This window comes from Talpa europaea (genome assembly GCF_964194135.1).
Source record: "Talpa europaea genome assembly, chromosome: 13".
Classification (NCBI taxonomy): Eukaryota; Metazoa; Chordata; class Mammalia; order Eulipotyphla; family Talpidae; genus Talpa; species Talpa europaea.
Genome location: NC_140080.1, coordinates 5,890,827 through 5,914,958, shown reverse-complemented (window position 1 = coordinate 5,914,958; position 24,132 = coordinate 5,890,827). Strand labels below are relative to the sequence as shown.

Here is a 24,132-nt window from a genome sequence, read left to right as displayed (position 1 = left end):
TCAAGGTCATTATAGCATATGCTTAATAAAATATCACCACAATGTTTTTAAAGCCGGAGTACAGTTTATTTAGGTGCTTACTATCTATAATGGGAGCTAACATCATATCATTTAAAAGGAAAATAAAATCTAAAATGAGGAATGAACAGATTTCTATGTTTCAACCATTTCAACAAATTATCTGCCAATACCAAAATATGTCATTGTTATTAGTATATAAAATATTTACAAAAGTTCAATATTCTTTTTAATTCATATCTTAAATGGAGAAAATTAATCCGTCCTCAATTTATGTAATCCTTAACCCTAATCTATTTCAATTATGGCTCTTCCTTGGTAGCTCTGATATTTATACTTTAATTTGTAATATAACAGTTGAAATTACTCAATCAGTGCAACAAAGGATCTAAATCTTCATATTTAACAATATAACTTCATGGAAACTTTGATAGACTTTTATAGTTTTTCAAACTGAAATTTTTTAGAAGGGCTTTAGGGAAAAGAGTTTGGGGAATGCAGTTTGGAGAACATCTGGCCCATCTACATGCAAAGAAATAGTAGTAAATAATCGGAGCCGCCAAAATTGATGATTTATATTTTAAACATGTTGCATATACTGGAAGACTCGAAAGCTTTTATCTAAACTCTGAGACCTTATGATAATTTTCTAGTGATAAGAAAAAGGAGGAATACTACTCCTTTCAGGAAAGGGTTTGAGGCAGTTCTCTCAACACACACTTTTTTTTTAACATTAGTGTAATTAAATTACTAGGGAATTTTTTATTTTTAAAGGATCATTAAATTGGATCTTATTTACATTTGATCTTCAAATCCTAAAGTATACCAACACACAGAAATTCACTAAATATGTTTTGAATTAATTACTTCACACATAAAACTACCATTTAAAATTCAGGATCTTTTATATTACTACATTTGGCATTAATTAAATAATAATAATTCAAAGTTTATTTCGTTTTCAAGGGCCAAATCTGTATCAGTAAACATTAACATTTAGCAGGCGATCGTAAGTTGATACAATTATTATAAATAATATTAACCCCATATTAACTTTTATTTAATTATGTATTTTCTGGCTAAAATCTCAAGTATAAAATATATCAAATAGGATCCAAATCTACATGAACGGTGGTGGTTAAGTCACAAGCAGCTAAAAAATAAAAATGTACAGCAGAAATTGAGTAAGTCTGAACATCTGTCACTTATGTTGCTAACTGGAATAAGTATCTTTATTCAGTTGACTCTGGAGTTTATTTGCATTTAAACCAGACACTTGGAAACTAGCTATTGTTACTGTGATTGCTGTTGAACTTTTAATGGATTCAATGCCGTGCCAATTTTAGCAGGCAGTAATTTCTTGTCTAAACATTAAAAAAAAATGAAAATTAAAATATAATAGAAATGCTAGATGTTCAGTTTGAGTTTTACAGCTTGGACCTAGTCTAACATTTTCAAGTTTTTTTTTTTTTTTTTCTACTCAGGTATTTTGAGGACACCTTTAAACAACTCTTGGAGAGACATGACATCTTCACTGAGATGCCTCCCGGATTTTGCATATTTTTATTCTTGAATGAGGTTAAAGGTCAAGCTCCACTCTGGCACTGCTCAATATACAGAGCTAAGTAATACAAGTTTACTAAAATGAATTGCTCCCTCTAGTGAATTCACAGTATTACTTCACTTTTGGCACTGCTGCTCTGAGTAATTTAATAAATGATATAAATGATGATGACTATGAGGTTGATGATAGTGGTCTGGCTACTTTTGTGATACTAAATTTTAATGTTTTCTGTGCTTGAATAGGGAAGTTTCAAAATGATTGATTATAACTGTTTGCTGGATATTTTAGAACACTACACTTAAAAACCCTGTGTTGAGAAAATAATTTATTTCTAAAACTCTTTGGATTACTTCTGAAGCATATTTGGCACCATGTCATTTGAACGGCTATGACCATGTTGACATGAGCAAAGTAAAAAGGGGGATTTAAAGCAATTGTCCTAACAATTAAAAGAATGTGACGATGGAAATAAGCTCAACAGGAAATCTAATCCTAGACTTGATGCCAATACCGCAGAAAAATTAAGCAGCCAAAAATGTTGTTCAACTAATATAATTCAATTCATACATAGATAGCCTATAAATATATTCAAATAAAAAGATATGAAAGTCCTTGAAGTTTTCTTTACATTCTATCACAATACCTGAATAGACAGCAAATAGTGGGGCTGCTGTGGAAGGAAGCACATTATTTAATAATCTTCCATTGATGAATGCAGACCTAGCCTTAAAGTAATTCATTTTAAATCACAAGAAGAAGAAATTCAGCCTGACAAGTTATCCAGGTGATCACATTTACATTACACGTGACAACAATAAGAGCATAAAACAAAACAAAATCGGTTTTGTTTTCCTTCCAAGCTGAATTTCATTTTCTGGGGGATGTGGATGGTTACTTTGGTTCTCCACCACTTTGCCTGAATAGACAAAACCTTTTAGCGATGTAATTTCAGTTAACCGAGCAGATGGCAGGGGTTACCAATCCCACCCAGTTGTTTTTCTGTATCAGTAATAACAGAGTAACTCCATCAAGTTTGATGTAGTTTTCCCCTTCCAAGTGCTTAGCAAATATTAATTCATCTTTGCAGCACTCCTGTGAGGGAGCACGACTTTTTAATAAGTAAAATATAATAAAATATATTCTAATTAATTTATTTGAGAGCACCTGTGAAAGACTAGCAGCGAATCTCTCAAAAATTAAATGATTATATTAATGACATGAAAGAAGGGAATATTGTCTCAGGGCGCGCTTTTCCTTTGCAGTTTCAGGAGGAACTCAAGGGCGTCAGGGGCCTGTCAAGGCATAAAAAAACTCCTGTTTTCTCTCTAACTTTTCAAATGAAGGAACAACTGGCAACATTTCCACAGAGTCGTGACTAAGTCCGGGCAGGGACAACCTCGGTCTCTCCCTCTGGGCCGTTCCTTCCCGGGGTTCCCCGGGCCCCCCCAAGCGTGCACGCGCCGCCCCGCCCCACCGCCCTGGGCGCCCCCTGGGCGGCTCCGGTTGGCGGGCGTGGCGGGGAGTCAGTCAGGTTGGGTGGAGTGGGCGGCCCATCGCTCCCCATTAGGGTTTCCGTCACCGCCAGGCCTTTCCAGGAGCTTCCCTCGTCCCCTCAAGCTCCAGCGCGCCATTTACCTCGGGAAGCTGAAGCTTCGTCCCGGCTGCCCCGCGCGCCTGGGCCCGGGGAGGGCGCGCTCTGGCGCCCCGTGGCGGCCGCCACCCCGAGCGCGCGGGCGGGCGGGGATGGGGGTGAGGGGGGCGGGGTGGGGGAGAGGGGGCGGGATGGGGGAGAGGGGGCGGGGATGGAGAGAGGGGGGGCCCGGCCGCTTCTCTCTCCGGCGCCGCGTTCCAGCTGGCGCCTGTGGCGCCCGGGCCAAGGCAGCCGCAGGCCAGGCGAGGCCCTGAGGCGCCTGAGGTCCGCGAAGGGGGTTCACCCCGCGGGGAGGCGCGCGAAGCCTGCGCCCCCTTCGACATTTCCCCCAAACGGTGAGGCCTGCTGCAGAGTCCAGGCAGGCGACGCCGGTGGAGGCTCCCTCATGCGGTACCTGAGGCCTCGGCGATGTGACTCCACGTCCCCGCTTGTGGGTCACGGTTCTCAGTGGCTTCCCCCCAACAACTGGACTCTCTGTCCTGTGTGGAAAGTGAGACATTGTCTGCCCCTGGCGTGCAGAAAGCTTTCTGGGCCGCCCTGAAGATGGGGTGTATGTCGTGCTGAATGTGGATCGCCCCAGAGCAGGAGGGCTGTGGGTCAAGGGGGAAAACAGTCCACCCCATTCTGTGCGTTTTATCCAAAGGTACTATCAGCGTCTTTATGGTGATAATAGACAAGGAAGACCTTTTTTTTTTTTTTTTTTAAGATTTATTTATTTATGCATACAAGAGCTGGGGTACAGGCCAGAGATGTGGGAATGAGAGGATTCACCAGAGACAGAGTGGGGAGCAGAACAGGCGGATGCACTGAAATTCACTGCTGAGGGGAGCAGCGGGCGAGACAGGAGAGGTCTGCCGCACCATGTGGGTATCTCCCTGGTCGGCTGGGCATCGAACTTGTGGTGCAGAGTCTGTGGATTACTTCATAGGGTGGTGCTTAACCCCTTGCGCCACCAGGGAGGCCCAGGAAGAACTTTTTTATTGATTCGTTCATTTTTAATTTCAGAAGTGCTGAGAAATCAAGGGTTTGGATGAGTGGAGTTCAGAGGCAGGAGAAACACAGAGGCAAAACAGGGAAACTTATATTTGCTCCATCTCGGCTTTTCTCTTGCACTGTTGGAGAAGGAGGCCACTTCTTAAAAATGAAATGAGGTTCAGGAAATCATTGTTTCTCGTGGAGATGGTTCTTTTCCTCAGAGTGTGTCTACTTTTGGTCACTCCTGATTTAAGGAGATGGCAAAGGCTGAGAGCTGGACTTCCGTTCATCCGCGCTATCTATCTTCATTTAGGTTTTGGTCAGTCATTTCATTCCTTACAACTAAATCTCTTCCCCCTCCTCCCTCCCCCCACCCCAATGTGGACACTGGCCCATTCAGTTAATAGCCCCTGTCAGTCAGTAACGACTTTGAGGTGGTTTTGAAAACTACTTATATGAAAAGAAGACTACAAGTAAGATATAAGCATTTAAAATACTCAAGGAATGGTGAATTTATGCTTAATTATTAGAGTTAATGAACAAATTTGGCGCTGGGCTTCCTGGAGTACCTTGGATGAAATGTACTTTCTAGTCAGAGCAAAACAGTGCAGTAAAACCACTGTGTAAAATCCTTAACCTGCCACTAGAGGCTGCTCTTAATTCTTAATATGTGAGGACTAGTCTCTTGAAAAGCTTTTTGACGCAATCAGTAAGGAATTGGAAATACTTTGGAAATTACATCACTTTGCTACTCATGTCTTGATGCCTTTTCCTCCTAACAGTTCTTTCTTTAAATTATTTTTGGTTCCTATCAGTTGTTTGATGTTTGGTGGTTGGTATCCAAATAGAAGATAAAGACACTCTTGCTTTTGGTATATGCTTTTGTATCTCAGCACAGCATATAGGCCTGGGGTATTACACTGAATTTTCTTTTTGTAATTAAAAAGAAAACCTACTTTTTATTAGGGCACAATTCATGACTATTGTGTCTGTTGCTTTTCTTATTAGCCATTGTCATGAATTGAATGATTGTTCTCTTTTACCCACGCTCTTTTTAATAAGATAAGGGATATTCAGAAAGAACTTTTCAAATAGGCAAGATATAATTAGATCTCAAATAAGCAAATACTGAATGAGTACAAGGTGAAGATTTATGAGAAGTTCTAATAGCCGAAAGAGGCTTTATCCCTTATCAAAGGCATATTGCATTCCAAATATTTTAATTTCTGACAAGTGATACCCATCCCTTACGTGTCAGATGGCAAAGTCTTAATCTACCAGAGACTCAAACATTCAGTCTTCTACATAATATAGAATGCCTATCCTTTCTGACTTCCAGGTGTCACTGTAGCTTGCAAAGGGGACACATTTTAATATTTGTTGAGCTCCTACTATATGCCAGTGACTGTGCTATGTATTTTATATGCGGTTATCTCATTTTATCCTTACAGCAGTGTTATGAAGCAGATATTAGCATCTTTGTAAAAATGAGGACATAGGCTTAGGAAAGTGCAAAGTAACTTGTTTGAGATCCAGCAGCTATCAAGAAGTGGAGGGGTAAAGCTGAAATCAGGGCTGGTCTGGTGAATGCCAAAGCCCATCTTTTTTTTTTTTTTTTTTAAGATTTTATTTATTTATTTATACAAGCACTGGGCACAGTCAGAAGCAAGGGAGGGTGAGAGAATTTACCAGAGCCAGAGCAGGGAACAGAACAGGCAGACCAACAAAATACACTGCTGAGGGGAGCAGCGGGCACAGCAGGAAAGGTCTGTCGCGCCATGTGGGACCCTTGCCGGTGACCAGGGATTGAACCGGCGCTGCAGAGGCTGCGGGCAGCTTTGCAGCCCAGCGCTCAACCGCTGCACCACCAGGGGAGGCCCCTAAAGCCCATCTTCTTTCTAAGTCACCACACTTAAGATTAGGCAGAACCAACATATTATGTAATTATGAAACGTGACCATTATTGAATTTTATCATGGAACTTCCATACTTGGTTTGGGTTTCTTTCGTTTTAATCTAAAGTCCTTTCTCTGTTCCAGGATCCCATCTAGATTGCATTTAATTGTGTCCTTGGTTGTAACACATTTTCAGGCTTTCAATGTTCTTGAGAGCTTGACGGTCAGGGCTTTTGTAGAATGCCCCTCACATGCAGTGTGTCCACAGTTGCATTAGGATTGTTAACTCGAACTCCTGCGACAAATTACTTCATCATCCAAAATAGAGTTCTTAAGGGTAGTTTCTCTCTGCTCTTAGTTTTATAGACTGTACTCATTTTCACAGTTACAGAGGTCAGTACTGTTCCCTACACCTTGTTCATTGAGGTTGTAAATAAATTTATAGTAAATTAGATTTTGGGGGTCACATTCTGTATTCAATCTGCAGCCCTCTGACCTCCCAAATGACACTTCTTCCCTAATTAGCATGCAGTGTTTTCTCTTTGTGCTGTAAAATTCTATGGGTTTTTGACAAATGCAGTATCATGTATTCACAATTACAATAGCACACAGATATTGTACATATAATATCTCTGCTCTGAAAAAATTCCTTGTACCTCACTTACCTTACCCTCCTTACCCCAGCCTTCTGTCCCTGGCAACCACTGATGGTTTTACAGTCTCTGGTTCTGCTTTCCAGAATATCATATCTTGGGACCATACAGAATGTAGCCAATACAAACTGACTTCTCTTGCTTAGTAATGTGTATTTAAGTTTCATTCATGTCTTTTTGTGAGTTGATAGTGCCTTTCTTTTTATTGCTGAATAATATTCCATTTACATGTGTGCCATAGTTTGTTTTTCTGTTCACGCAATGAAGCCTTCTGGTTGCTTTCAATTTTGGACCATTATACATTAAGCAGCTACGAACATTCATGTGCAAGTGTTTGTATGGCCATAAATTTTCAAGTCAGTTATCAAATCAGATGGTAAGAATGTGTCAGAAATGCCCAAATTGTCTTCCAAAGTGACTGCACTATTTTGCGTTTCCATCAGCAATGAAAGAGCTTCTGTTGCCCAGCAACCTCATCAGAAATTGGCATTTTTTTTTTTTTTTTAGAGTTGGGCCATTTTATTTTTTTTAAAAAAGATTTATTTATTTATGCACAGAAGAGCTGGGGTATAGGCCAGAGGTGTGGGGCAGGGGATGAGAGGATTCACCAGAGACAGAGTGGGGAACAGAACAGGCAGACTGACCGAAGTACACTGCTAAGGGTCTGCTGCACCATGTGGGTTGCTCCCTGGCTGGCTAGGGATCAAACTCATGCTGCAGAGGTTGCGAATAGCTTCGTAGGTTGCATCTTAACCCCTTGCGCGACCAGGGAGGTGCCAAGAGTTGGGCCATTTTAATAGGTTTGAGGTATTATCTCATCTTAATGTTTGATTCCCTGATTACAAATGTCATTGTGCATCTTTTCATATGAATATTTTCTATCTGCAAATCTTCATATTGAACTGCTCAGATTTCTGTTTTTCACTTTAAAAAAGCAAAGGTTTATTTATTGCTCATGTTAAAGGTCTGGATATGCATGGCTGAAAACTCAGCTTCATGTAATCATCATTTTTTTCCTGCAAGTTTGGTGGCGCTGTGCCAAAAGGAGAAGATACAATGTTGTAGTTTATTGGCTCTTGAAGCTGACTTTGGAGGCATCCTGTACATATGGCATTTGAATTTCACAGAGTTTTTACATGCTATGAACTATTTCTCTTCTTATGATTTTTACCTTGACTTATAAAAATGCATGCCCCAAACTTAACTGTCATAATGCAATGTTATTTCAATAAAAATTTTAAATAAACAGGGGCCTCCCCAGTGGCGCAGTGGTTGAGCGCCGGGCTGCAAAGCTGCCTGCAGCCTCTCCAGTGCCGGTTCAATCCCCGCCCACCGGCGAGGGTCCCACATGGCACACAGACCTCTCCTGTCGCCCACTGCTGCCCTTAGCAGTGTATTTCGTCAATCTGCCTGTTCTGCTCCCCGCTCTGGCTCTGGTGAATTCTCTCACCCTCCTGCGCTTCTGACTGTACCCAGTGCTTGTATAAACAAACAAATAAATCTTAAAAAAAAAAAAAGAAATAAAGAGCAGGAAGCCATAGAGCTTTTAAAAAAATTTTAAATAAACATGAAAGTGTAAAAAAGTATTTTTAGTTTGCACATCTTAACAAAGACAAGACAAAAGTTTGATAAGGGAAGGAGGAAGAGAAAGAACTGGAAATAAATATGGTAGACTATCATAGTCACTTAGTGTTTATATTAGACAGACTAGGCTAGATTCTGGGGCAGTAACAGACAATCTGAGAACCTCAGTGATTACTTTAAGAAAGATTATTTCTTACAATGCAGATGCACTGTGCCGGCTAAATTCTACCTGTCGTTTTCATCCTGAATTTCAGGCTAGTAGAAAAGCCTCTGCCTGGAACACTGATGGATCTAGTTGCGGAAGAATTGAGAACATGCCAAACCATGTGTTGGCTCTCGACATTTCTGCCTGAAATCAACATACATCACATTTACTCCTATTTCAATAGCCAGTGCGAGTCATACACCCATGCTAGCCTTCAAAGGGGTAGGACAAAGGGCTTCTCATCAGGGAGGGGGCAGTAACTATTTGTGAACAATGACCTAGGCTGACACATTGCTTATTCTTAGTGCTTTCGGTTGCTTAGGTTTGGCTGCTTCTGCACTCGTGTTTATTATATTCTCCAAACTGGTGTCTTCAGTGGGGACTGAGAGATAAAATAATGTCACAAGAATAGCAGCTGATGTTTCTTGAATATTCTTGATTATTATTTCCCATACATTCATCTTTTACATGCATTTTTGCATTTAATCCTCACAACCACCCACTGAGGTACTTATAATTATTCCCCCTTAAAAATTTGGAAGGCTGAAGAGAGAGAGAGGTTAAGGATACCAGAATGCCAAATAGTTGAAATTCAAACCCAGTCACCTGTTTCTACTCCAGCATGGTGGTTATCAACAGATTCTGCCTAGGTTCGAATCCTGACAGATATTAGATACCACTATGATGGGCTCGAGCAAGTTCTGTAATTTCTCTGCCTCAGTTTCTCTGTCTCTAAACTAGGTATGTAACAATACCTACCTCATGGGGTTTTTGTAAAGTTTAAATACATAACTTTATACATGTGGGGCACTGGAGTTTAGAAAACTGCAGGGTTTTAACAAAAAAGCCTGTGGAATTATTATTATTCTGTGAATTATTATTCAGCTTATGTTTTAGAAACTTCCATTTGGTAACCATGCTCTCCATTTCCTTCTGTTTTCTCTTTATCCCCCACCCCCTTCAAAAATTACTGTGCTAGATATTTGTTTCCACTTTACATTTATCTATTTATGGACTGGTGCTTCACCAACATGAAGGTAAACATGGGATCACCACTGCCTTCACCCTATCTGTACATCTCTGCCCCCAGACCTTCCTCACCTCTCAGCTTTGTGCTCCTGGTTTATTCCTCAGCCTTTTAGCTTATGTGCGTGCAACTATGATGTGATACAGGACAGACTGTAAGATACTGGTTCTGCTTCTTGCTCCATGACCTTGCTAATCATTTCTTCCGGTTACATCTTAAAAGTTGATGGCTTTAGGGACTCCCCGGTGGTGCAGCGGTTGAGTGCTGGGTTGCAAAGCTGCCCGCACCCTTTGCAGCGCTGGTTCGATTCCTGGCTGCTCCCCGGCCACCGGAGGAGGGTCACACATGGCGCGCAGACCTCTCCTGCTGCCCGCTGCTCCCCTCAGCAGTGTACTTCAGCCCTTCTGCCTGCTCTGCTCCCCGCTCTGGCTCTGGTGAATTCTCTCACCCTCCCGCGCTTCTGACTGTACCCAGTGCTTGTATAAATGAATAAATAAATCTTAAAAAAAAAAAAAAGTTGATGGCTTTAAAGTGGCTTCACTCTGGAAACAAGCGCATTCATTTCTTGCCCTGTGAAAACTGACAAAACCCAACCAGCAGTCAACTATGCTTTGCATAGAGACAGCTTTTGGTCATAGCCATTTCTTTTATTTTTGTTCTTTCACTAGGAAAGAATTGTATTTCAACTGCAAGAGATGTCCATTAAACATCCCACTGAAACAGACTGAAGAAGCCATATTGTCAAAATGCCCACTTAACCCACCCAAACATCTCAAGGCCACCTTTTTGCTGAACTTCTATAGCCCATTTTAAAGTTTTGGTTTTTTTTTTTTCTGCTTTAAACCAAGAGAAAGTAAACAGGTAGGGCCTCCCCGGTGGCGCAGCAGGTTGAGCACAGTGCTATGAAGCTGTCTGCATCCTCTGCAGCATGGGTTCAATTCCCAGCCAGCCAGGGAGCTACCCACATGGCGTAGCAGACCTCTCCTGTCACGCCCGCTGCTCCCCTCAGCAGTGTCTTTGGTCCATCTGCCTGTTCTGTTCCCCACTCTGTCTCTGGTGAATTCTTTCACCCTTCTGTGCCTCTGGCCTGTACCCCAGTTCTTGTATAAGTAAATAAATCTTTAAAAAAAAAAAGACAAAAGAAGTAGACAGGTGCATCTTGGTAAATGCTAATTATCCATATTTACATAGAGACACAGTGCAATATCTGAGCCCAATAATCAGAAAAAGGCAGAAAACAGCTGGAATTCAATGTCCTACCACCCAGGAGCACAGCATCCTCAGGCTTTCAGCAGAGCAAAGGAGAGGGCGGTCTTTTTTTTTTTTTCCTATAAGGCATGGTGGTGTTGAGTCCATAAAGTTTTGGTTGAGCCAGAAAGTGATAAAAATGAACTTGGGGGGCCTCCCCTGGTGGCGCAGCGGTTGAGCGCTATGCTGCGAGGCTGCCCACAGCCTCTGTAGCGCCGGTTCATTCCCCGGCTGCCAGCGAGGGTCCCTCAAAAAAAAAAAAAAAACGAACTTGGAACAGAAAGGGGCAGAGATTCTTTTCCCACTGTTTTCTACTAAAGGTAATTTCCCCCAGAGTAGGTTGAGAGCCATGCTGTAATGGAGAGAAGAGACTTTAAGCACAGAGTGAGCGAGCACTTGCTCCCAGGGACAGGAGAAAATTTAAAAGGTTAGAATCCATGTGTTGCATTAGTCATTTTCTTCAACCTCCGCTCCTTCCTGCCCCATCATCATCCTCATCTTCTTCACCTTCATCTTCTCCCTCTGCTCATGGGTCTCCCAGCGGATCTTTTTTCATCACCACCATCATCTTCTTTATCATCCATGTCTGGAACCAAGTAGTATTGTCATGGATTTGGCCAAATCTCATCTTTGGGTCATCAGTCTTTTAAAAACCAGAGGAGGGGCCTCCCAGGTGGTGCAGGGGTTAAGTCTCAGCACTATGAAGCTCTCGGCAGCCACCGCAGCACAAGTTCAATCCCTGGGCCAGGGAGCTACCCACATGGTGCAGCAGACCTCTCCTGTCTCTCCGCTGCTCCCCTCAGCAGTGTATTTCATAGATCTGTGTCTTCTGTCCCCTCTCTGTCTCTGGTGAATCCTCTTACCCCTTGCACCTCTGGCCTACACCCCAGCTCTTGTATGCATAAATAAATCCTCATTAAAAAAAATACAAGCCAGAGGATCCTGATGGGTCCGTGGAGTTTTCATGATAAAGACTGCCAGGTTCTTTTTTCATGTAGTGTAAAGAGAACTAAATAATTCACTTTCAATTTTAATGCATAAAATTGACTAAAATAGAATGACTTGGCATGAAACAGAATGACTTGTGGGCAACTTGTAATCTGTTTTACTAGCCCCCTGGAACATATATTTCTATTAAAATCTTATTTATGACATAAAACAGAAGGAGCAACTCTTCTATTCCCTTATTTGTCTACTTCAAACAACACCAAGTCTTCAAGTACAGGTTTTGATTGGGATCAAGTTGAAGCTTGGGGTTCATCCCCAGAGCAAGTGAGTTTTTTCTTGATGATCTATGGTATTAACATGGTTTTATTCCCGAAGTATCTTAAAATAACATTTTAAAGGTTTGGTCCAGAGATTTCTTTTTTTTTTTTTTTTTGTCCTTGTCCCCTTCTACAAGCCTACATTTGAATTTGCCAGTTCAGTTTATCTGGATGCATTGAGAAGTGATAATTAAGACACAGCAGTGGGGAAGTGTACAAAGTTTGAGAGTGCTTGATTGGGACACATTATTTATGTAAATAAAATCAAAGCTAAGGTTTTGATTGCTCCTGTGTGCTTCAGTTGTCATCAAGTCCGCCTTGAATTATAACAGCTGGAAGTTACTAATTGATTTAGATTTTCTAGATACAGCAGATTGGAAAGGAGTAATTTGCCATCTTTTTTGCCTGTTGGACTTATACTGTGGATTTCCTCGGCATCGATGTCATTTTAAGTATATTCTTGCTACCAGCTTCTACTTGTGTTTAATCAAATTGTGAATATAAATTTGACCAGTGCTATTCTGTATGGATTAGAACCTGAGGGTTCATACATATAAGTTACCTATAAAAAGACATAGTCTCAGCAATGCTGGAGACATCCATGAGTTTCTTCCTTTTCACACTTAGATTGCTAGGTGAGGCCACTGCTAAATTCTAATTCCACTTAGTTTTATGGAATAATCAGCCTTCTCTCTTTCCTGACCAGTTTCCAATTATTTAGCCTTTTTCCACTAAAATCCATGAGGCAGAGTTAAGCACTTTCCTCTCTCTGATTTCATAGCATATTTAAAGGAGCTTTATAGGGACTGGAGGAAGATGGTAGAACAGCAAGCATGAAAAAGGCTGGTTCTTGAATCGTATTTGCTTTGTGCTAAATTATTTGGGAAATGCTACAGTCATTATTATTCAAGAGTAAAGTGACACTGGAAACAATGTATTTTCTTCTTGGTAATCATTTAGATTTATTTTTAAAAGGAGAGGCGAGTTCTCTTGTTGATTCTGTAAGAGCGAAGGCAACAGCCAGTCATTTCTTTGGCTAATTCCTGCAATCCTTAAGTAGAACTTAAGCCCAGGTTACTTTGGGTAAGACAAATGTGAATAAAATGATATTAGGGCTGTGTAATTCTGAATAATAAAATAAAGATTAACATGGTAATATTGGTCCCTCTAGTACTGGTATTTAAACTTTAAAAATCAATCAAGAGAGAAGATTAAGTGGAGTTTCCTTGGTACTAAAAATGTAAAGCTAAGACCAAATTGTTCTATTTTCATAGATTTAAGATACAAAGAATGATATTTAAAGATACTAAAACAGCTATTAAATTGTCTTCAGTTTGTAAAATATCTCCGATGAAGTACACTTAGAAGAAATCCCTGAGTACATTAACTATTCTATCAGCATCTTCATAAAGGGGAACAATTTGAAAGGTTTGCAAGATATAAAACATGATACTTAGTAAAAGCAGTATCTGCATAAAGCTCCCACCATAATGCTTATAAATTAGGCCACTAAATGCTTAATAGGAGAAGCAACATTCACACATGAACCATTCCCACTACACATTTTGAAACCAGTCTGCTATAGTTTCCCTATTTTGTTTTAGCCAATCGATATTGTTTTTCACTGTTTCCAACACTTGCTGTCTTGGTGTTTCTCCTGCTCCAGCTTCTGGATATCTTTTAAAAAAGCTCTCCATCTATAAAAGAGAGAAATAATTGAGTCATTTTAAGTTCAACTATTCATCAAGAATTTCACTTGCAAACTGGGTCTGTTCCCTTCTTTGCTAGAAATTCAGTATCCTTACGAACACGGAGATGAACCTCCGGGTGCTTTGCTGAGATGGAGTTCCTGGCTCACGATAACAAGCATTCACCATGGCTTTGGACTGCCCAGTGAGGCAAGGGGAGTCTGATGCCCTGGGAAGGAGGACAGCAGTACCAACAGCTGACCTGGCCACTATGCATTCCTCACGGCTTTCCCTGGAAAATCTGGTCTGTGCAAGGATGACTTTGCTTACTTCAGGAGTCTGGAGTATTTTAATATAATTTGAGTTAGGTTATTTAGAACTCATAAAATAATCTCTGTGGAATCTTTATAGCTACAGATATATAAAAGATTAAATCTTGCCATTTTTGATAACATGGATAGAACTGGGGGGGATTGTGCTAAGCAGAATAAATCAGGACAAAGACAAATACCAGATGATTTCACTTATGTGGAATATATGGAAACAAAGCAAAGCTACCAAAAAAACTAAACAACAAACAAACAAAAAATACTAGAAATATGACTACAGAACTGAGGCTGCCATAGGGGATACTAGGGAGTGAAGAGCAAAGTGGAGAAAGACCCAGTGGCCTGTGCAGACTATGGGCACCACAGTGGTGGGTGTGGTGTGGTGACATATATCTGAAGAGGTGTGAGCCTATTCCCCTCAATCATAAATCATGTTCTAAACCAAAGCTATCTCAATAAAAAGTGTTATAATTTTTTAAAATCCACAAAAAGTAAAAGCTTCTCAAAACTAAACCATATGATTTGCTAGCTAGAAAAAAAATTTTTTTCTTTTTTTTTAAAGATTTATTTTGTTTATACAAGAGCTGGGGTACTGTCCAGATAAGTGGGAGGGTAAGAGGATTCACCAGAGACAGAGCGGGGAACAGAACAGGTAGACTGACTGAAATATACTGCTGAGGGGAGCAGCGGGTGCAGCAGGAGAGGTCTGCTCGCAATGTGGGTTGCTCCGAGGCCACTGTGGGTTGCTCCGAACTGGCACTGCAGAGGCTGCAGACAGCTTCACAGCACTGCACTCAACCACCTGTGCCACCAGGGAGGCCCAAAAATAATTATTTTTTCAATGCACAAAAGAATGTTAACATTCTAGTGCCTCTCTGGTGGCTCAAGGGGTTAGGTCTCAGCTCCATGAGGCTATCAGCAGCCACTGAGGCATGAGTTCAATCCCCAGCCAGGGAGATACTCACATGGCACAGCAGACCTCTCCTGTCTCACCGCTGCTCCCCTCAGCAGTGTATTTCGTCAGTCTGCCTGTTCTGTTCCCCGCTCTGTCTCTGGTGAATCCTCTCACCGCCCCCCCCCCCACCTCTGGCCTGTGTCCCAGCTCTTGTATATATATTTAAAAAATCTTTAAAAAAATAAAGTATTAAAAAAAATAAATTCCGAAACTATGAATCAAACCTTGAGGAGGTAAGGGTGGATGCTTGGTAGGTTGAAGGGTCTTTTGCAGCCTTCAAGGCCTCACCTTTCTCTGCTTTTGTTTGGTTCTTCTGAACAAAGGTTCAGGAAAAAGACAAAACTTGCGAGCTGAATGTAGATCTGAGGTGCCCAGCATTTGTGGGGGGAGGGAAAGGGGTCAAAACTGGGGAGGAAGGAATACAAGGGACTGTGGGGGTGACTGTGTTTGGGGGAAGAACCTCAAGGCCTATGTCTGAGGGGAGAAATCAAATACTGTCCCAAAATGAACAATGATGTAAGAAAACAATTAAATAATATTAATAAAAATAAATAAATAGCTTGTTTTTTGGTTATTTGAATTTTTTCAGTTTTTAAAAAAATATATATTTAATAGGATACAAGAATTACCTCTTCCTCCATAGCTTCCTGATCTGAATAAAAAAAATACCCTTTCTATTTTTTTTTTCAAGTTTCATTTTGTCCCTAGACAAGCACAGAGGATGACGTCCATACCTCCCAGAGCTGCAGCTCTGTGTTGAAAGGGTCTGCTATAGTGACAATCCTGCCGAGGTTCCTGTCGTTGATCGTGAATCTGAAGAGACATGGAGGGAAATAAGAGCAAGTACAAGTGCCCAGAATTTAAAACCCCTATTCTAGATGAACACGTCTTTCTGTTGGGGGAGGAGGGGTTAAAAAGTGATTTTTCAGTGTAAACACAACATAGTAAGAAAACACGTTTAAAACAATTCTACTGTATGAGTAAATTCTGCGCTTTTTGCAGATGTCTTCACGTCCCTTTCTCAGATGTAGGAGACAGATTGGTGTCATCCCCAACTCTCTTCTCTCCTCATCCTCCACCCCAGACACCATGTTAACCATGTGAAAATTCTAGGGCCTCTCTGGTGGCTCAAGGGGTTAGGTCTCAGCACTATGAGGCTATCAGCAGCCACTGAGGCATGAGTTCAATCCCCAGCCAGGGAGCTGACCCACATGGTACAGTAGTTCTTGTTTAAGTAAGGGATATTGCTTGTCACAGACATGTTATCCCTCTTCCTTCAAGTTCCAACCGCATAAATAAGACATGCCCTAGACTTCCAGGGGTGGAACACCTTGAAATGCTCACTTCCAGAGGCTGACCTGAATGAGAAATAATCGTTTATGTCGTTAAAGCTGCTGCAGCTTGTTTCTATTACAGCAGAGAGTGCTATCACCTCCATGCTAATACTCTGCATCTTCCTGTAGTCACTGAGATTTGAATATCATTATTATTCTGCTTTCAAAATGCCTGACTAGCTACATGCATTATTGTGTTGATGTTCTATATCACCCTAAGTAACAGCACTTGAAGCTGAGTGCAAAGATAGAAATTTAGAGCTCATATTCTATCCCTATTTTTTTGCATTTTCTCTCTAAAGGAGCAAGAATCATAAATTTTTTTACAGACCACAAGACAAATGATTGTGGTACTTGTAAAAAAAAAAAAAAGTCACCTAACAGCTAACGCAGTGTAATAAAAACAGTCACAAAAATTATGTTTAACGAGTCCAACCACTATGGAAAGCTGTATGGAGGTTTCCCAGTCTACTAAAAATGGAGCTACCATATGACCCATCAATTCCACTCCTAGGGATCTACCCAAAGGACACAAAAACATTAAAACAAAAGAATACATGCACCCCTATGTTTATTGCAGCACTATTTATAATAGGAAAGACTTGAACTAAACCCAAATGCCCAAAATTAGACGACTGGATCAAGAAGATGTGGTACATATACACAATGGAATATTATTCAGCAGTCAAAAAGATAAATTCATGCCATCTGCAGCAAAATGGATGGAGCTAGAAGGGATTATGCTCAGAGAAATAAGTCAGAAGGAAAAAGAAAAATATCACATGGTTTCACTTGTAGGAGGAATATAGGGGAACCAAAATTAAACATCAAAATTCATAATTTTGTTTTAAAAGGAGATATAAAGAACACTTACAAATTGGTCAAAATACACCAACAGGAACCAGCAGTTTGCAGAAGAAATATAAAGAGAAAACATACCAATGGAAAAATGATGAAATGCTTTAATAATTAAGCACGATCTTCAATGTGCCAGGTCCAATGCTCACCTTGACTACTGAGTTTAATCCACCCAATCTTTCATCTTTCTTGTCTTAGAAGGAGAAGTCAGGCAATTTTCCTTAGCAACAATCAGTCATTATCTAAAATCTCAGACTAAGCATGTATTCTCAACACCGTTTCTATTATATGTGTTCTTCACTGCCTTGGGAACTACCAATGAAAAGATTGAATAAAAGCTGCCACTATCTATATAAATGCTAGAAATACAAAAATGAAATAGGTTCATCCAAGAAACCAATAATTAAAGTGTAAGATTTAAGGGGAAATGTGTTGTTTATTTATCATATTGATTAGTTTGAAAACTAAGATAAGGATTTAATTATATCAAGTATTTTGAAAAATAACTATATTATGTAAAATTCATCTTCTTGGACTTAATGTCAACATAAATATTATTATTTCATCCAAAAGAAATGGTTTTGATGCACACAAAATATTTACTCACTTTTTGAATTATTTTGTTTACAAGGTAGTGTTTAAGTGGTTTCAGACATGTCCCAGTGGCTTAATTTCTCATCCACAGTTATTAATTAAAACCAAACACAATTACACCATATATTATTGACTTATTGCATTCATTCTAGTTCACAGTTTTGTCTAAAAGTTTAGTGGAATAAACAAAACCAGCAAATAATTTCTGAAGTATCCTTGGAACTTTATGGTTAAGTCTCAAACTGGAAAGGATATTAGTGGTGTGGACATCAGTTCTCATAAAAATCACATGGTCACCCTTGGTGGCACAGGGGTTAAAGTCTCAGTGCTATCAAGCTATCGCCAGCCTTTGTGGCCTGAGTTTGATCCCCGGTCAGGGGGCTGACCCACATGGCGCAGCAGACCTCTCCTGACTCACCTGCTGCTCCCCTCAGCAGTGCATTTCAGTAGATCTGCGTGTTCTGCCCCCCACTCTGTCTCTGATGAATCCTCTCACCCCCCCTGCACCTCTGGCCTACACCCCAGTTCTTGTATGCATAAATAAAAAATAAATCTTTTAAAAAAATCACATGGTAAAAATTTATAAAAAAAATTGCTTGTTTATTTTAGGATGGAAATAAATTGTTCAGAAATGGAGACAGTAAAATCATTCATTCTGAAGTTTGGAAGACATTAAAGAGTTTGGAAATATTTGGATGAAACTGACTCATTTAATTTGGCTTATCCAACTTTATTGGGGAAATTCTATTTATTCAAACTAACCACAAGTAATATTGATTTTTTTGTATGTCTGAACATGTGGTTATATATAGTTTTGTGTTTGAGGCTATTTGGAATAAGACCTCATGAGAATTAGATCATTAGACTATGAAGAAAGTTAAAAGCCTTGAGCAAGGGTTTGGAACTAGCACTGGAAATAGTTTACCAATTTATTTTTCTTGAAAAAAATTCAGAATTTGGTCTAATAGGTTTCTTTTAAGGCCAGATGTTTATAATTTTTATGACAAGGTAACACTTGCTTTTTCCAACTTATTCCTTAATAGGTATAAAAATGAACAATTTTTTGAAGTGAAAAAGTCATGATTCAAAATAAATCAGGTCAGAGCTATTCCAATAGGCCTTGAAAAACACTCTATTTAATAAACAGTAAGGGAATAGCCATGCTATTTTGCAAAATAGGACATTATTTTCATATCTTTTCACAATAATTTTAAAATAAGCAGTTTTTCATCTACATAGATTTCTTCTAAGTTCATTCTCATTTAGCTCTCATTAAATATTGAAAACTAAATATGTGCCTGACCTTATCTAAGTGTTAGCACAAAATGCAGAACTACCTGTTTTAACCAAATTAAAAATAACACAATTTAGTGATCTCTCTGGATTTTAGAGATTCTGTACATCAATTGGAAATAATACTTTCCAGGAAAAAAAATACGCTAAAATTAACTAGCATATTGCTTTCCAAGAAGGAAAATAACAGTGATCTCTTACCTTTGATAACATGCCCTGTCAGAAATGGTACTGATGTTAGAGAAAGGACAGCAAGGAGAAAAAGAAAGAACATGTACAGGGATCTAACAAAGAGAACAGCAAACCATTGTTTAATCATCCCACCTGTTGACTAGATAGTCCCAGTTGAGCTGTATCCAGGTCCAAGCCATGGTCTTCCCATAGTGGTTATATGAGATATATCGGATGACTGTAAACACATCCTGACTTTTAATAATGTTTGGGTCCTTGAGCAAATCCAAATAGCTAAGAGAAGTCAAACAAAAAAACAGTTTAAACTGAACTTTTAATATTCACCCTTAGCTAACTTTCAGTAGAACATAGCTTTCATTTCAGTAATTCAATTCCTAAGGCATCAACGGACAATGTTAATGAAAAGTAGCAAATAATAAAACAATTTAAAAGTGCGTAAAGTAGTTGACTGTTTTTAAACAACAACCTATGATTTTTGAGCACTAGTAAAATATAATTATAAGAATATCTGAAGATGGAACTATTTTGGAAGTACTAAAAATAATTTAAAAGATACAATTTTAACTTTAACTTGAAAAATAGTTGCACTTACTGAATAGAAAATCTTCACCCATTTACCTATTATCCCACTGAGCTAAAAAACAAAGTAGCTAGTAAATTTAGGGAACAGGTCTCCCTGGTGGTGAGAGGGGTTAAGATAGCACTGTGAGGCTGTCTGCACCCACTGCAGCACAAGTTCAATCCCTGGCCAGGGAGCTAACCAGATGGCTCAGCAGACCACTCCTGTCTTGCCCGCTGCTCCCCTCAGCAGTGTATTTCAGTAGATCTGCCTGTTCTGCTCCCACGCTGTCTCTGGTGAATCCTCTCACCACCCCTCACCCCCGTGTCTCTGGCTGCACCCCAGTTCTTCTACACAAATATAAATAAATAAAAACTTTAAAAACAAACAAAAGAAAAATGGTGAAGGGGTACTGCTAGTGCTGTCAGGGAAAAAGCAAATTGCTGGTCCTCACAAACTGGCTACTGCCTTATAATTTACTATGCCCATTCAGTCTCCCCAGTAAGCCTCTAAGTTTTTCAAGGATATCTACCATATCTTAATTATTTTTATTCCCACAATCTCCACGTAGAAAGGACACCATAAGTGTTGGTTAAATGAATAAAGTAAATAACTCAGAAACTAATTAAACAAAAAATTAATTAAGGCAGAAGCTAACTAATCTGAGGGCATAGTTGTGAAGTGGGAGAAGATTTATAGATGAGTTTCATGCCAAGACACCTATACACCTACAATAAAGTATAACTTAAAATCAGACACAATCAGAGATGAACAATGACAACTAATAGTAAAATGGAACAATTAAAACAATATACTGTAATGAGAATTATGTGAATGTGCTCTCTTTCTCTCGAAAACAAATAATTTATTGTAGTTCATATTTTTGGACTGCAGTTGACTCTGGGTCACTAAAACTGCAGAATGTGGGGCCTCCCCTGGTGGCGCAGAGGTTGAGCGCTGGGCTGCGAGGCTGCCTGCAGCCTCTGCAGCGCAGGTTTGTTCCCTGGCAGCCAGCGAGGGTCCCACAAAAAAAAAAACAAAACAAAAACAAAAACAAAACCTGCAGAATGTGAAGCAACTTATGGGGACTGTTGGATATTTTCCTCTGGTATGTGTGTGTGCGCGCACACACATACACACACACTGTAACAGACAAGCCTCCTCTGCTGACAGAGGAGCTTGGGGCATGGTACCCTTGGTGCTTGGAAAGGCAGACTGAGCTCCTAGACTCAGACTATCCTGACTGGTTCAAGTTCATCCTACTCAAATGATGGAGTGGTGGATCCAGAATGTGGCCCAGCACTGATTATGGGGGTGGGGGAGGTGTGAAGATAAAAGACAGAGACTTGGGAGCAGGCACTGTCTTGATTGTGTCTTCTGTCAAGCATATTTGTGCCAAGACAAAATGTTTGGAGCTCTGGAAGTCACGAGACATACCACATGTTGAGAATGGCACAACAGAAAGAGCAGAATCTAAATCCTGGATGAAAATGTGGACCATGAAGTTCTCCAACCTCCAGAATATTTCATCTGAGGTGACGTGCCCTTATTATTTATGACACTCTTACATGGATTTTTTTTTCAGAGAAAATAATCTTTAATAGCATCTTAGAGATACTATGATACCTAAGTCATCAAAAATCATCCATATAAGTGAAATAAAAGCCCAACTTACTTTGACAAAAGAGTAATGTTATTCACGGATGCTAACCCATACAGCAGTTTTTCTTTCTCTTGTGCTAATGCAGTATTCCGGTATTTCTCAAGCATGAAATTCCAGGAACTTTCGTTGCCAGAGTTCTGCATGCCATACCGATATACCAGAAGCCTGAGATTCACAGGAAGCCTAGAAGAAGGACATGAGTTTGAGAGTGTTTTCATCTATTAGACTTTAATTTTGAGTAAACTTGATTTCTTTTGTTTCACAGACTTTCAATTTTTTTTTTTTAATTTTCTTACTGCCTCATTTCTCAGTTTAAAGTCTTCTCTAAATGAAAACATGGTGAGGGCCTCCCTCGTGGCTCAAGCACTGTGAAGCTATCCACAGTCTCTGCAGCATGAGTTTGATCCCCAGCCTGCCAGGGAGCTGCCCACATGGTGCAGCAGACCTCTCTTGTCTTGCCCGCTGCTCCCCTCAGCAGTGTATTTCAGTCAATCCACCTGTTCTGCTCCCCACTCTGTCTCTGGTGAATCCTCTCACCCGCCCACACCTCTGGTCTGTACCCCAGTTCTTGCATGCATAAATAAATAAATCTCAAAAAAAAAAAAAAGAAAAGAAAACATGGTGAATAATTACTTTATATTCCCACTGAGCCAATCCTGAAATAACTGGGAAGCACTGTCCAAGGCAGATTTGTCTCCCACCTTACAAGCGAACCCCAGCACTGAGGCCCGGAGTAACCTGAGGAGGCAAAGACACAGAGATGGCGCCTTGAGCACTTTCAACACATCTTCATGTGCACAAATGTTAAATGAATGTTACTCTTAAAAAGGTAAGAAATAACCTTGTGAGGTGGTCTCCAGTATCGTTCCATTGCAGTTTACTTGCAATGGGCCCCACTTGTCTTTGGAAGTATGCCTGAAATAAAAGCACCAGGTACAATGAGTAAGTAAAGCTTACAATTTATCAAGTCTCCTGTGCATGATCATCTCTATCCCCTCTTGCCATCTTCTATCAGCTCAGGGAACTTGGGCCTGTCCTTTTTTTTGCAAAGGGCCATAATCAGTTCTTATTATATTGCAATTTTGCTTCAGTCTTAAAGAGAAGACCATTGGGGATCTTTCTCTAATATTTTATGAAACTTTGGGTGAGCCCCTTTAAACCTCCATTTCTTAGTTAATATATGTAATAGAGTAACAGCTGGCATAATAACCAAATCAGAAAATTTCTCAAGTATTGTTACAATAATAATAATTATGTTTATTAATGTTCATATTTTGCCTTAGAATTTACTAAGGGCAATATTATTATTTGATCCTCACTATCCCATTGTCATAGGTAACTGAGTATGGCAATCCTATTGTACCAAGGGCATAAAGACTACAAATAATAAATTATTTGTCTAAGTTCTTTCATTTAGTAAATGGAGGAGCTAGGGATTTGAATGCAGAATTTGTCTAAAATTACAAGTGTCCCAGCAAAATGCTACAAAAATCACTAAGTATTTGGAATAATTTCTAACAAAATATCTATGTGAGATTAACAGCAATAAGGAAAGGTAATATAACATTATATTTTAGTAAGAAGAATTTCAATTTAATGTAGATAAATCCATCGATTTTAGGATCTGTGGTTTTACATGTTGTCTATTTTAAACAAATTATTAACTATAATATTCCTTCTATTACTAAAATATACTTTTACTGTGGTGTACAAATAATGATATATTTCAAGTTGAAAAGAATAGATAGCATCTCTTTGCTTTGACTAGACAAGTCACTCTAATTTCTGTGATTCCACTGTATAGGCAGATAACCTTTGTGTGCCCCAGTAGCTCCTTGTCTGAGAAATCATCTCAGGCTATCAATAGCTAAACTTTGACTTTCCTGACCTACAGAATTAACCTCACCTTAATCTTGGGGTACAGCTCTTTATCATCTTCAAACATGCTGATGATATAGGTCACAGCTGAAATGACTCTCTGCCATGGCAAATAATCCTCTTCCCCTGTGAGATACCTGGTCAAGTTCAAAGCATTCTCATAACCTAGAAGTTGAGCTCTAAGAATCAAACAAGGAAAAAGTTCATTAAAAAACAGACAAGTTTTCTGTGTTTGGGAAACAACAAATGTTGGCAAGGATGTGGAGGAAAAGGAACTCTCCTACACTGCTGATGGAAATGCAAACTTGTCCAACCACTATGGAAAGCTGTGTGGAGGTTTCTCAGTCTACTAAAAATGGAGCTACCATATGATCTAGCAATTCCACTCCTAGGGATCTACCCAAAGGACACAAACACTTTAATTGGAAAGGATACCTGAGCCCCTATGTTTACTGCAGCACTATTTACAATAGGTAAGATATGGAAACAACCCAAATGCCCAAAAATAGATGACTGGATCAAAAAAATGTGGTATATATACACAATGGAATATTACTCAGCAATCAAAAAAGATAAACTCTTGCCATTCATAGCAACATGGATAGAGCTGGATGGGATTATGCTCAATGATTTAAGCCAGAAGGAAAAAGAAAAATATTGGATAGTTCCACTTATAGTAGGAATATAGGGGAATAAAATAAGGG

At 39.7% G+C, this 24,132-nt stretch overlaps 1 protein-coding gene across 1 annotated transcript in view; it reads right to left on the bottom strand.

Annotated features, from left to right (window-relative positions):
- Window positions 1-15,700: 15,700 nt before the first annotated feature.
- ENPEP (glutamyl aminopeptidase) overlaps window positions 15,701-24,132 on the bottom strand; it is a gene marked incomplete at its 5' end in the record, with an annotated part of 63,961 nt that continues 55,529 nt past the window's right edge. The window contains 6 exons of the mRNA XM_084252351.1: window positions 15,701-15,870; window positions 19,461-19,601; window positions 21,563-21,733; window positions 22,184-22,288; window positions 22,392-22,465; window positions 23,457-23,607. Of these exons, the coding sequence (XP_084108477.1) occupies window positions 15,762-15,870; window positions 19,461-19,601; window positions 21,563-21,733; window positions 22,184-22,288; window positions 22,392-22,465; window positions 23,457-23,607 (751 nt within the window). The 3' untranslated portion in view covers window positions 15,701-15,761. The remainder of the gene's footprint in view (window positions 15,871-19,460; window positions 19,602-21,562; window positions 21,734-22,183; window positions 22,289-22,391; window positions 22,466-23,456; window positions 23,608-24,132) is intronic.